The sequence below is a fragment of the Anas platyrhynchos genome, chromosome 28, assembly GCF_047663525.1.
Source record: "Anas platyrhynchos isolate ZD024472 breed Pekin duck chromosome 28, IASCAAS_PekinDuck_T2T, whole genome shotgun sequence".
Taxonomy (NCBI): domain Eukaryota; kingdom Metazoa; phylum Chordata; class Aves; order Anseriformes; family Anatidae; genus Anas; species Anas platyrhynchos.
In genome coordinates, this window is record NC_092614.1 from 8,485,712 (window position 1) to 8,500,984 (window position 15,273).

The window sequence follows — 15,273 nt, forward strand, 5'->3', positions numbered from 1 at the left end:
TTTCTTCTGTTATGGATTGTCCTATCATATAAAAGAATGCATTTTATGTGATATAAAAGTATCTTTAAAAATGTATTGGAACTCTGAGAACCCACTTGCAAGAATCTAAATGATTTTCACTTCATTCTTGAACACGGCTAAGTGCTTTAGTTGTTATTACTGAATATGATTTCATCCTGTAATTAAGTAATTCAGTGTGAGGCTAATAAAAGTTGTATTTTGCAATTTGTGCATAAGAACAACAGAAAATATCATGAGAATCACCTTGACTAATTTTAAATTAATGAAATAACATTATCTTTAATGTCTTGCTGAAAGCAATTTGCAAATTATGTTAAAAACAAACAAACAAACAAACAAAAACATAATGGGAAAGAGTAGTTTGGGGGTTAAATAGTGAATAGTAAGACGGAAATAAAGGATCAGTGCCTTAAAAGATGTCAGGGTAAAAACTTCCATTCTCTAGAAGGACATTCTTTCACTTAAAAAGAAAATTTTGGGTGTCTAGTATGGAGGGGGACGGTAAGCTGGTAACAATGTCACTACTAGCAAAGACTGGTACTTGGAACAAATGACAATTATTTGCTCTAACGAGTAATTGCCCAAGATTAGGAAAGGTGCTGGGGCTATATGGGTGAAATTATTTTAATCCCCTTAATAAATAAATAAATAAATAAAAGTTAAAAAAGAAACAAAAATCACTTCAAGATTCATTTAGAATACCTGACTACAAGGTAACATTCAACGACATCAAGCTCTTCATGATGGATAGATTCCACTGCAATAGTGTAATCTTCAAATTGAGAGTGGAAAAATAGTAAAAGAAAGTGTCAAAAATGAGACTTCGGAAGAAGTAATGAATTCTTTTAAACTAACTTAGTACTTAAGAATTAAAAAAAGAAAATGGCAAATGTAGTAAAAATAGCAAAAGAGTAATAGGAGAAATGGCAAGGGAAAAAGGAAGATATAAATACTGATAATAGGGATAACCAGATATGTAACTCCATTGAAGAATGGATTTGATTATTAATTAGTTGTGGTCAGCATGCCACTATAGAGGTGTTCGTGTGGAATGGGGGAAGTCTCATAGACATAGGAACATATGTCTAGACATAGGAACTTGATCTGCTTGAACCCCAGCTCTATAGGTTAACTAACGAAAGTAATTACAAAAATTAAGATGATGTTCAGAGAAAATAGAAAGGAAGCTAAGATGTGTGGTCAATAACATTGTTTCTTGAGTCAGTGAAGTCTGGAAGAGATACTAAGGAATTTCTGATGAGGTAGTTTTTGGAAACTGTAGATCTCTCTAACAGTATTAAAGGGAAAAAAGTAGATAGGAGTGTTCACTCTAGTCATATATGACATTTTAGCTTTCTAAATATGGATTATGGGGAAAAAAATGGTAGTAATAATCCAAGAGCCTAGGTACTGACATTCAACCAGTATCTTCATTGATTTCTTTGCCATGACAAATCTGATATTGAGGATTAAGAAAAAATTTAGGAAAAAACAAAAGAACTTTAGATCCTATGATTCTTCATTGATTTGCTTTAACTTAAATGGGTAAACAGGAAGAGATCTTTAATGCCCTTGGTTTTTAAAGGGCAAACTCAGAGAAATGAAATATTTACAAATACAACACTGAGGAGCCCAAATACTCAAAAGTGAGACATAAATTCAACATGAAAATTTGTTTTTGTTCCCAGAAATGTAAGTTGAAAGAGGGCCTGCAGCTGTCTGAAGAGTACTGACTTCCAAAAGGGTAGTAAGGAAAGAGGATGTGAGAATCCCAGAATCATAGAATGGTTTGGTTTGGAAGGTACCTTAAAGATAATTGCGTTCCAAGCCCCCTGACAAGGGCAGGGACACCTCCCTGGTGCCCAAGGACCAGGTTGCCCAAGGACCCATCCAGCCTGGCCTTGAATACTTCCAGGGGTGGGGAAGTGTTCCACATCTTCTCTGTGGGTAAGTGCATCCACAGCTTCTCTGGGCAACCTGTTGCTGTACCTCTCCACCCTCAGAGCAAATAATTTCTTCTTTATATCTAAACTAAGCCTCCCCTCTTTAGGTTACTCCTTGCCTGTAAAGCAATTCCGTGTTTCTCTTAGATAAACATTATTTTACCTAAAGTTACTTAGTAATGCACCAGGAATTTATTCAAAATAGTATATTGCTTTTTGTGTGTACTAATATTTCTAACTAATTTAAAATTTATGTACTTCCTTGCAGTAAACTTAGGTTTTGTCTTCTAATCTTTTCTAAATGAAACATATTTGGTAAGGTGTCACTCTCAGCTCTGTTTCCAAGCAAGTGTTGGAAATAGGTGGAGAATTCATTCAAAATTTTAGTAAACTGCACCAATTTTGTGATTCTGGAGATGAATGAGGTTAACATTATTTAAGAGAGAACATGGTGAAAGCAGTATTGGACCATTTGCATGGAATTGCTGAAGTGCCTAAATTCTCCATACAGATAAGAATGTTTGAAATTGAATGGTTTTCACACATGCCAAATAGTGTATGCATGACTTCCCTGCTTAAATGCTTTATGCTTCCTGAAATTTGGTGACTTGTTGCCTCTTGAGGTGTAGGTAGAATATGTGTTGTTCTAAGACATTAGAAAACAAGAAGAGAAATTATTTTTGTGCCCTTATTTCCTTTGTTGGGGAAAGGGGCATAGGCCAGTAAGATTCTGAACAACTGAAATGTTAAAGCTTGTGGGCGTTGCAAAAAAATGACTACATATATAAGTCTTTGCAACTGTTTGGAGCTGCTTTTATGAAAATGGTAATATACAATGAGAAGTAGTCCATGGAAACTAGTGCCTAGAACAAAAAGCCAATGTATTTTTCCTTTATTATATAATGTTCAATTATATGTGCCCGATAGCCATCCTGTGCAAAGAACATATCAAGAGCTTTAAACAAAATCTGATTATAGTTATATTCAAAGCTATTAGAATTGATTTCAGAAAAGCTCTCCATAACATTTACAGAGCCATTTGCAATTCTGGCTATAGCGGTGGGGGGGGGGGAGGGGACAAAGAGATTGTGGTCTCCTAGAGTACACAAACCTTTACAAAATCTTTTCTTACTCTTTGCTCCTATGAATCTCTGTGGTCAGTAATTCTGAGAAATTCCTTTGTTACCATTAAGATGGCCAATCCTTTCAGTTCTCTGAAGTACACTTGTCTAAAGCTAAACCCGTAAGTATAGACTATGTTAGAGGGAGGACTGCCATTTGTCTGGAAAATAGGAATTAAACCTGTGTTATCCTCATTGCGTTCTGTTAGGGTTTCTAGAAAAGATAGAAACTGCAAACAATTCAGCTTGATTTCCATATCTGTGTGGACATACAACAGGTCAGGTGCTTGGTAATTCCTTATTTTGTAGCTCAACCGTGCATACGAGAGAAACTGACTTCTTACCAAGAGACACAAATGCATGATGTATCTAACTTCAAAACTGCTCACTCAGAATTAATTTGCTGTTTGCTAAGAAATGTGCAGATGCATATGGAGTTCTTTGTCTTTCTTTTTTCCTTTCAGTGCCATGAGCACTAGGTTAATTGAGGTGCTGGGTACTATCATTTAAATGTTAAAATTGCATTGTGGTTATCTTCTTCAACAAAGATATGTGCCTTGATGTAATAAACTTGGCATGATATTTAATTGTTTGTAATAAGTGTGGTAAAATCACGGTCATTCATATTTTACAAAATCACAGAATCATCTAGGTTGGAAGAGGACTCCAGTATCACCTATTCCAACCTCTGACCTAACACTAACAAGTCCTCCACTAAACCATATCACTAAGCTCTACATCTAAACGTCATTTAAAGATTTGTTACAGAAAATGTCCAGTGCCGATCCATTAAAAAAAAAAAAGTAATAAAAAGATGTGCTTGTATATATATGTATTTAATAGTGGAATTTTAATTTGCAAGTGTAATTATGCAAATACCCAAAATATATTTGAAGGCTTTAAACTTATGCTGGCTTCGTATTTTTATAGCAAACTTTAATCTGAAAATAGACACAGCTCACAGCCTGTTAATAAAAATATATCTTCATCAGTATTAATTTATCTTCAATCCATCCATGATTCTTTTTAATTTTATTGTCCACTTCCCATCCCACAGTTAGAAAGACATAGTCTAGAAATGAAAAATTGAAAACAAGTGGTCTGGAAATTAAAAGTTGTGCTTAGATTGATCATAGCAACTATTAAAGAAGTTTCCTATTATTGTTTTTAAGACGTTCATGAAAATTTTAACTTCCATGTTTAAGGTTTCCATGATTTGTCTACTGTAGCATGCAGTAGGCAAGCAAGCATATTGTCCTTATCATTCTGCTTTCTCCTGAATAGGCAGAAGGCACAGTACAAAAACATACCTGGTACAAAAGGCTTGACAAGCAGAGATAAAACAAGGCACTTACAAAGTTATAAGTTGAGAAAAGTGGTATTGCAGTAAACTGACTGCGCCACCTGATCCTCCTGTGCACATCGGATTACTTGCAAACTAGCTGGATGCAGACGTTCTGTGTCTGAAGAAACAGATTGTTCTACCATTTTCTGAATTTGTATTGACCATGTCTTTCATCTTCATTTTATGACGAGATCAGTTGACTGGACTTAAAAAGGTCTAGGAGCTAATGATTTACCTTGAAGGCTTTCCATCATAGCTGTTTTTTTCCTGGTGGCTACAGCCTGTTGCCTTTTTTTTTTTTTTTTTTTTACTGCTCATAGTGAATTGAGCGTCCTGCCCTAGAAGTGAAGAATGGGAGATAGTTAGAGAAAGAATGAAGTGATAAACTGTTCCCTCCTTGTCACATTCATCCTGGTTTCCTAATAAGGGACTTTTTAAAATTGAGCCTTGCGCTACTGTGCATCAGGAAGAGATCTAAGCAACCAACAGGTGACATACATAGAAGTTTGCTGTGGTAAGTGGAAAGTTTAAATTCGTGATTTAAACTTTCTGGCTCAGCTCTGGCCAGCAGCCAGAACCTTTTGGAGCCGGCCGGAGCTAGCTCTGCTCTGACATGAGGCAGCTGCTGGGCTCTGCTCACCCCTGCAGCCAAACCTTTACCATGTGTACCCAGTACACAAAGCTTGGCTGGAATGCTACAGTACAGTTCCAACAATTCATAGAATCACAGAATGGTTTGGATTGGAAGGGCCCTTAAAACCACCTGGTTCCACCCCTTCTGCCATGGGCAGGGACACCTCCCACCAGACCAGGTTGCTCAAAGTCCCATCCAGCCTGGCCTTGGGCACTGCCAGGGATGGGGCACCCACAGCTCCTCTGGGCAGCCTGTGCCACTGCCTCACCACCCTCATAGTGGGTGAAATTTGTTTAATGCACTTCTTCACAGATTTAGTCTTAATTTCTGACTCTGGGATTAAAGCTACAGCTGCCTAGAGGAACCTGCTAAAAATTGATCAAGGGAACTGTCATCATCTTTCTTTTTCTCTTATGAAGTATGTATTTCTGTATGGACACCATTGGCACACAGAGATGAGGTAGTGTGTGAAACACTCCGTAGCCAATAACTTAGGCTCAGGCGAGGATCTCAGTGAAGTAGTAATTTATTCGCGATTGCAATGGCGGGCGCCCCACAAGCAGGAGAGAGCGCATCTACTAGTTCCAAAACACAGTTTATATACCTTTTGATGGCAGGACCCTCCCCTGTTTCCCCACTGAGTGGGTAATCCAGGTTCACAATCTATCTGATGCTTCACAAACAATGCATGGCCTTCAGTTGCCGGCCTGTTAAATTTCAAATTTCTTTTGACATTTTTACTGCTTGAAGTGGTAATGTTTCTTCACTTATCTGACTTGACTTGACACCGTGATTTTCACCTAATTGTCCTAAGGAGTCTGGTTGTCTGCATTTCACTAGGTCGCCTGCTAAACTTTCTCATCACTGTAAGCATATCTCAGTACCACATTCCCTCCTTCTAAACAATGTAACTCTGCAAAAACAACATTTCTATTCCCACAATTCCCCCCTTTTCTTTTTTTTATAAACTGTTGATTTTTGCAAAACCTTTCTCTAAGGTGTAATTTGATAGACTTCTTCTTCTTTGCTTTCTTTGCTTTCCATCTCCTCATTATCTCCTTATCTGAGTAAGGTGGTAGCTCCATGGTCATTTGTTTCAATAGTGCGGTTTCAGTTAACCACTGTACTAGTCCTCTTACACAGAGGATAATGCAGCAACCAATGGCTGTCAAAACTCCTACAACTACGATCAATGTTGCAAATATGCCTACTTTTTTTTTTTCCAATTCACTGGCAAGGGTGGTAAGCCCTTGCAATGCTCTTGTTACTGAGCCATCTGGGACACTATTGTTGGGTATAAGAGTGCAACAATGGTTGCTCAGTATTACACACACAAACACACCTCCTTCCTCTGCGAGCATCATATCTAATGCTATCCTGTTTTCCCAAGCCATTTTGCTGATGGCATCTAGTTGTTCAGCGATTCCTCTCATCGCATCCTTGGTATAATTGATGAATCTCTGCTGATTATAATAGAAATAATTAATCCAATCCGCATTTTTATTGATTGTTACCCACCAGAACAGTGACTCAAACCCTGCAGCAATTTGATTTCTGGCTTTATGTTCATCTGGAACTCCTCTAGGAACACCAATAGAATCTATGTATACTCTATCATCAAATGATATTCCTAAGCCTCTTTTACTTCTTCTGGGTATTTGTGATGTTTCTCTTTCAAATGCCAGGGTGAAGGGTATAGCTAATTGAACAAGTGCACAAGTGCCTTCCCAATTAGATGGTAGGGTGGACCGTAAGATCTTCCCTCCACCGTACCACCAGAGATCTGCCCTGGGGATCTCTAGTCTTGAGCAGTTTCCCATCAAGTCCTTGATAGCACAAGGCAAATTCTCCCAGATGCCAGGTAGCACTCACACCCTGCCGTGAGAGGCAAGCTGTATGGTTACCTATAGCTGTAGAGAATGCAGGGGGAACCGCGATATTGTTATCATGCAAGGAACAGCAAAGAGAGACTTAAAGGCCTCATTTCCCCAGGCAGTCTTTTCTTGGTACAATGCAATCATACATCGCATCCCTTGGGAGTCTTTGGTCCACCCCCATGGGAAGGGCATTATCTGGGCAATCAGTCATCCCGAGGCACAAGCATAGCAATAGCTACGGTTGAGACTCTGGACGGTATATTTGACCCATTCTATCCAGGCATTCACATCCCCATACCTTGTTTGAACTGCCACATTTCAGAGGGCTTCCTGTTTTCTCTCCTGTTTTCTCCTTGAGTTTCTCCCTTTCTCTGATGGCAGTAGAGGATTGTTTCCATACAGCTATTCTCAATCTGGCTGTTGGGTCTCTCCCAGTTATTTGTTCTCTCTGCTCAATTGTCGTTGGGCATTTAAATCTCCACAAGCTAACACCTCACAAACATCAAACGTGACAGAATGTGGTACATAACCCTCCGTCACAGTCACCCATATTTTGACGGGGTATCCCGTTTTTGCTATTATCTGGTCATGCCTTTTCCAAGTTGCCAATTGACCGAGGCCTTCTCTGAGGCCTAGAATCACTAAAAACAAAATTAGTAATCGATTTTTCCCTGTCATTATTTTTAAACCTTAGGTTTCCAAATAATTATCGATACAAAAAAAAAATAAGATGTACACTACTACTATAACAACCCCCCCTTGGGAGCACTGCAATTCGCTATAGGTCTGTTCTTTCTCTCAATCACAAGTCACAGACGTTAGTTACCTGTGAAAATAAAAGGTTAGTTTACAATTGTAAGCTCTTATCCTGCTCAGAGTCCACTATGAGATTTTTCTCTTCAATTTCAACTTCCAACAAGTCTTTTGTAGGAACAGCATCCCAGGTACTAGCGTCGACGGATGCCTTCACTCGAGTATAGTGAGTCCAACCTTTTTCCGCAGTTCTTACGGCTGTTTCAGTGGTTAGTAATTGTCCTTCCCATTCAGGCCGGAGTTGACTCTTTCCAGGTCCAAATCAGGACCCGGTTTCCTGGGTGATGGTGGTGAATGGGAAATTCCAAAGGTGGGGTTTGAGCCCACAACCCACAGGTCCTGAGAAATGACAAAGAACAGAACAACCCCAGAATACAGTTCTTAAGAAAACTCTCTTGTTTTGAATTGTGGTATCTCATCCCTTCTGCCCAGATAGGGCAATCTGAACAGCATCTCATATGGTGAAATTCCTATATCCTTTCTTGGTGCTGTTTAAACCTGTAGGAGTAAGCATTTTACCCAAGGAAGCTGGGTTTCTAACACTAGTTTAGTTAATTGCTTCTTTAATGTCTGATTCATTCGCTCCACCTTCCCAGAAGAGGAGGGGTGCCAGGGGCTGTGAAAATCCCACTCAATCGCTAAGGCCTGCTTTAACCCTTGCAGTAAAGCTTTACACCCATCCAGTCATGTGGTCAATTAGGACAAACAAGTAACTCAGTAAAATCTACCTGTATACTTTGGAAAGGTCAAATCCCTGGCTCCCGTCCCCCTCTAGATGGGTTACAGAAGACCTTTTTATTTACCTTTTGACATATAGTACATCCTCTGCATATGTGCTTCGCTAAAGTGTATATTCCAATACAGACATACTTTTTTAGCACAACATCACACGTTGCTTGCACCTCCCAATGACTCTTTTGATGTAAAACAGTTAATATTTGCCTCATTATCACTTTATTCAGCATTTCTCTCCCATCAGGGAGTATCCATTTTCCTTCAGACTTCATGGCTCCTGATTCCTTAGAAAAAATCTTTCTTTTAAAACTTTTTAGTTCTTTCTTAATTTTCAACAATTCCCTGAATCCTCTCTGCATTTATTCTTTGTTTTCCTTCAGACATTAGATGCCTTAAATACCTGACTTCTCTTTCTCCATATTGTAATTTATTTATTTATTTATTTTTTTAATACTCCCAAGCCCTGCTTTCCCAGAAAGTTGAATAGCTTGTTAGTAGCTTTCTTCACAACTCTTTTCTCCTGTCCTGACAATAGAAAACGGTCCACATATTTGTTAACATTAATACCTCCTTGGGAGGTTGTAATTGCTCCAGTCTTTTTTTTTTTTTTTTTTTTTTTAGAACTTACCCAAATAGATAGGTGGCCCTGTATAGCCCTGAGGTAAAATTGTCCACCTATATTGTTGCTTCCGCCCCCATTTCAGGGTCTTTCCAGTCAGAGGTGAATATCCATGTATGTTTACTCTCAGGGCCAGAGAGCACTCCATTAATAACACTGTTATTCCAGTCTAACAATTTACTATTTGAATGCCCAATTTAATCATCAAATCCCTTTTCAACAAGTTAGTCCCTGCCTTGGGTACATACAATAATTACCCAGTGATCATTTTATCCTCTGGTCTCAGCTTGGTATCCCCCAAAAGTGGCACTGTTATCCCAGTCCCTTCTGCCCCCATCGCTTTTTAGGGTTTCATTAGTTAATTTAATCCCTGATACTTCACAAGTCAGTAATGACCTAGCTGTTCCCCAGTGTATTGGGTTTGATGGCAAGGTTCGGGGGCTGTGAGTGGGGGGCGTGGGAAACTGCAGTGGCAGCCCCCGTGAGAAAAACCCAGAAGCCTCCCCGTGGCAGGTAAGAGACAATTTCATCCGGCCCCTAAGGGGCTCACTGCTGCCCAGAGCCAAGCCATGAGCAATACAGTCCGTGCCTCTGTGAGAGCACATCCACGAAAACAAACAAACAAAGAAACAAACAAAAGCCTGCTGCTCAACAGCAGTTGGGAGAGCGAGAAGCCCCCCCGCAGACACCAAAGTCAGTGCAGAAGGAGGGGGAGGAGGCGCTCCAGGCGCTGGAGCCGAAGCCCCCCTGCGGCCGCTGGAGAGGCCCCTGGTGGAGCAGGCTGTTCCCCCCCACCGTCCCCCTCCCCGATGTTTGGGAAACTGACCAAACACCACGGCAAATATACCAAAACTTCTAGACTGTTACTTAGATAATGCCTACATCACCTTTCCCTGCTCATTCAATTTCAAACAGCTCTGTTAAATACTACATGCCACTCCTTTAACACCTTCAGCAACCCTTTTAACACTTCCTTTATCTTTCTCCAGCCCGTACTTTTCTAATACCAGCACCAAAGGCTCAGTCAGGATCCAACTTAATTCCATACCTTTTCCCTCCAAGATAAACAACATACCAATATAGCATATTTCATCCTATTTTCCTTCTTTCCTCCTTCTTCCACTCCGGATATTCCTATTCGAAGTGGCCAGCCTGGCCACACTTAAAACATCTTATCAAAGCCTGTCTCTGCTAGGACTCAGGCCACAACGCAGGCAGCCTTCTTTGCCTGCCATTCCTTCATCTCTCTTCCTGTCCTTTTCATCCCGGCCCTGACTCCCCCTGAAGATTTTCTTCCTCTTTCTCCAACCCTCTGCCTCACTACCCGCTGCACTGTCAATACCATTAGTTTCACTCTTTTTTTTTTTTTTTTTTTTTTTTTTCCTTCTTATCTCCCCTCCGGACACACACCTCCAGGGCCTCCCGCAGGAGGGTCCCCCAGTGACTGTTCACTACATCCCCCCACCTTCTGAAGCATTTTCTGCGTATTTTGCCAGGCTTTAATCACACAATGAACTTTCAAGAGCCCTTGGGATACTGGGTCCTCAGGTCTCATCCCCAAGTACTTTCTCATTCTGACCCCAAGTCTCTCATATGATTTCTGTGTTGCACACTATTATTATTCCAGCCAGGATTGGCAAGTGGGTATTTCTGCCCTGCCGGTATTACCCCTGGTCCTGGAGGATGAGCTCTTTCCCATTCTTGTATAGCAGCTCTCCTCCTGATCATTCCCGTTTCTTTCCCTGTAAACAACATACTTACAGACATAATTCCCTCCCCCAAGAGTATAAATCAGGTCGTAGGAACTGGTCTAATTGTTCAACTAGGCTGTTGGGGTCCTCGAATAAAGACTTCCTCTCCTTCTTAAAAGTCCTAACCTCTCTGCTGGTAAGGAGGGGGGGGTAGTTCACCTAAGAGGATACACAGTTATTGTTAGTACTGTTAGTAGTAGAAGGCAAAATTCTCAATATATCTTCTACCTTGTTCTAATTCTTGCCAGAGCCTAGAGTACGATCCTTCTTTAGGGACAGTGTTAATTACAGTCCCTGTCTCCCTTCCTGGAGTGACTGCTGCTGCCACCAGTTCAATATTAAGATTATAGGGAGCATAACTTGGCTCCTTCTCTAAAAAAAGGAATCTTCTTGTTTACACATAAATTTAAAGCCTGAATTTTCATCAGACCCGTATTTTGGCCAAAATACTGCTGTTTCCTTAATTGGTTCTTTTGTCCAGACTGATACACAATATTTAACCTTTTTAAAAATTATTTTTCTTTTACAATCCCTCTAATTTTGGGATTATGTTTCCAATTTCTTATCATTCTTCAGGAAGAACTATTAGTAGGCACTCCCCCAGGGATATCTCCCTGTCCCCTGGAACTCATATTTTCCCATTTTTCCTAACCCTCGCCAGTATGTGCTACAGAAATTTCCCTTCTGCAGTGTACCACACACCAACGTACTGAAAGATGGGGGTGTACCGCCAAGCACTTCCCCGTGCCAGCGTTACCGCACACCTGAGTTGACCAGATTCCCTGGTGTACTTCCAAGCACTTCCCCGTGCAAGGATTACCGTACACCAGATTCCCCTGGTGTAGTGCCAGCACTTCCCCGTGCAAGGGCTTACCATACACCAGATACCCGACCCCCAAGGCAATACTTAATATTTCTTACCTTGGTCTGTGCACAGAGTTACCGGATCGATTCTTAAAAACCCGGAGTGCCTACCTTCTTCCTTTCCCCACTACTTCACGGATCCTGCCTCTTTAACCAGTCTCGGGCCCTCTGTCAGCTTTCCGCAGAACCGCCACCGTCGATGCACAGGACCGCTGAAATCAGCGGGGCATGCCTTCCTGCTGCTGCGGCGGTGGGGCTCCCCAGTAGGTGACTGGCTCCCGGACGAGCCCCCAAATTGTGAGAAACACTCCGTAGCCAATAACTTAGGCTCAGGCGAGGATCTCAGTGAAGTAGTAATTTATTCGCGATTGCAATGGCGGGCGCCCCACAAGCAGGAGAGAGCGCCTCTACTAGTTCCAAAACACAGTTTATATACCTTTTGATGGCAGGACCCTCCCCTGTTTCCCCACTGAGTGGGTAATCCAGGTTCACAATCTATCTGATGCTTCACAAACAATGCATGGCCTTCAGTTGCCGGCCTGTTAAATTTCAAATTTCTTTTGACATTTTTACTGCTTGAAGTGGTAATGTTTCTTCACTTATCTGACTTGACTTGACACCGTGATTTTCACCTAATTGTCCTAAGGAGTCTGGTTGTCTGCATTTCACTAGGTCGCCTGCTAAACTTTCTCATCACTGTAAGCATATCTCAGTACCACATTCCCTCCTTCTAAACAATGTAACTCTGCAAAAACAACATTTCTATTCCCACAGTAGGAATGGAACACAGATGTGTTAAAACTTCAATTAAAAGCAAATTTCAAGCCTTAGGAGAGGTGATACTTTGGGATAGGGTGCGTGTGTTTTTCTTTCTTTGTTTTTCATGAAAAGCAGATAAAAACACTCATATCCTTATGGACAGTACTTAATAAGTTTATCTTTTTATTTGACGTGAGGGTATGGAACTGGATTTAATTTTTTTTTTGACCCATACAAGTGACTGGAAATTTTGGTACAGTTGCCAGAGACAACATCTGATTTTTTCACTGGTCTCTATTGCAAATTATATTTCCATCAGAGTACTTTTCATGACGAATTGTTCATGAAAATGATTTCAGGAGGTAGAGCACCTGCTGAAGTCCTGCATTGCATATTAATGTAAAGGCGACAGGTCTTGCAATTCTTGTGTGATGTTCAACTCTGGCAACATGCAAACTGCTTTTTGTTAATGAATTGTGCTAAGTAATGCTTTACTCTTTTATGTATGTAATTATTAATATGTAAATTACCAATGCAGGTTGGCAGTTTGGCAGAGCAAGACCTTTTTATAGTTTGTCTTGTTTAGACTGAAGAAAATCAGAGGCAGTTATGGAAAAAAAAGGAAAATGGCTGAAATATATAGTTGCGATAGTTGTAAGCTGTGAGTAGGCATGAAACATTAGTTAAAATACATTAAATGTTTACTTAGTCAAATAGTGACTTCAGTCATGCAACAGAATGGTTCCCTGCTAGTTCAATAAATCTAATGAGGCAAAGCAGTACCTTTCCTGATGTTACTGGTTTACAGCCATTCAAAGGATACTACAGTGAGCAAATGGCTACTTCATTTCTTGATGCCAAGGACATTTAGCATAGCTAATGAGGGACCAAGACAAAAAAGGCTGTAAATTATTTTTGACGATTGGAGCTCCTGGATTAGTGAAAAACTAAGAGTTAAATCTCGGTGTCTGTTGCAGGAAATCTGTGCTTTTGGGTCTGTTCTTGTTTTAAATATTTATTGCCATATGAAATCAGGCTATGTCTAGCAAAAACATTGGAAGACTTGCAGAGAAGCAGGATCCAGAAAGATTAAAAATTTGGGCAAGTGCTTGGGTTATTGAAAGACCAAAGCAAATTTTGTCTGTAGACTTTCAGACTTTGGAAAGAGTTCAGTTACTTTTTGTTTGTGATTGCTATTTTCTGTCTCTTAATGAAATAAAATAGAAATCCATGTGTTCATATGAGATGTTAATTTGCATGTAATTATGAGAAATAATGATTCAGAACACTTCGAATCAAAAACAGTGATAGGATTCAAGTTTCCATAAAAATATCATCTTTAAGTGGTAGTTTTAATTCCAGGTTCTTTGCATTTCAATATGAAATATAAGACTTTACATCAGAGATTTTACATTACTTTACAAGCTACGTAATAAGTTGTAATAAAAACTTCCCATTTAAAAAAAAAAAAAGAAAGAAAAAAAAGAAAAAATAAAGATAACCAGCTGATGCATTGCCTGAGTACATATTTTCTCAGCCATTTGCCTCATTTTATGTACAGCTTAATATGTATTTTCTCTCTACTTTGTCTATAAATATATATTTTCATATCCATAAGAATATACTCATGTTCTTAGTAAATGAAGGCATGCTTTCAAAAAATTGAATGTCCAGCTGGCTGAAGATTTAAACAGAAAAAGGATACAAGAAGATATTTGGTAGATAAACATGTTCTTGTTTAGTCTTTTTTGATACTGATTGTTTAGAACTCTGAGTGCTTGCTTATGCTAGCTTTGGGCTGTTCTTCAAAAAGTCAATCAGCACAGTCTAGATGGTGGCTTTGATCTTTGTTTTTATATTTGTTTTAAGAGACTAAAAGACACGAAATTTGTGATTACATGGTTTGTGAGATCATCCCCCCCTCCACACATTATCCACAGATGGTTTAAGGGGACTAAAGAAAGGCTGCCCGCCTGAGGTTTTGACATCTTCATTATAGTCCCAGCAGGCTACTTTATAAACATCAGCATTTTTGCAGTTGTTCTTGCAGGTGCTTAAAGGAGATTGTGGCCTTTCACCTAGCATAATCAGCTTCCTTTTATTTCACAACATTTACTATTCCTTTGCATAGCCTTATTGTTTTTACACAGTGCTCTTAAAGGAAAACTTAACGAATTATTCCAACACCTGCTTGCCACAAGGCAAACACTGATCTTCGTGTTAGTCCTATGAGAGCTTACCACAGCCTCCCTAAGGCACATTTATCATGCAACTAGACGTCATCAGTCTCTGAAGGAATGTGATAGTGACTTGCTTACTTTCACATCGTGTGTCATCTGCACTGTGCAAAATTTACATTTCTAAACTTTGTATTTTATAGTTCAGTAAATAATAAAACCAAATTTTACAGACTTTTGGCAGAATATTTCTTAGGTCCAAATCCTTACATTTTAAATCACCTAAATTATGCTTGCTGCATTTGTCTGTTGCTTTTATGCATATCATTTTCCCATGTTTCTAGTTATGCTTCTCTATGCTTTGGATAAGTGGATAAGTATGATAATCAAAGTTTGTTTATAATTTAAAATATTTAGCAGCATGAAGAGTGATGCAATCCATTTTTTCCAGATGTGCCAACCTATGCAAAATAATTCTGTTGATCAGTGAGGATTCCTGATTATGTTCAGTGAAGGAAGATAAATGAGAAAATGCTGATTCTTGGATCACTTCTGATTCAGAGATAATAAAAGACTTTTGAAACTTTTTTGTCTGTATAGCGACTGATTCATAG

The 15,273-nt window shown here is 39.6% G+C and overlaps 1 protein-coding gene across 1 annotated transcript; it reads right to left on the bottom strand.

The window, feature by feature from the left end:
• Nucleotides 1-1,847: 1,847 nt before the first annotated feature.
• Nucleotides 1,848-15,067, bottom strand: LOC139999658 (uncharacterized). Its single transcript, XM_072028783.1, has 2 exons — nt 11,781-15,067; nt 1,848-8,093 (listed from the first exon to the last, which is right to left on the bottom strand). Exon 2 carries the CDS (start codon nt 6,882-6,884, stop codon nt 5,913-5,915), a length of 972 nt encoding a protein of 323 aa, XP_071884884.1. The 5' UTR covers nt 6,885-8,093; nt 11,781-15,067; the 3' UTR covers nt 1,848-5,912.
• Between the last annotated feature and the right edge of the window lie 206 nt (nt 15,068-15,273).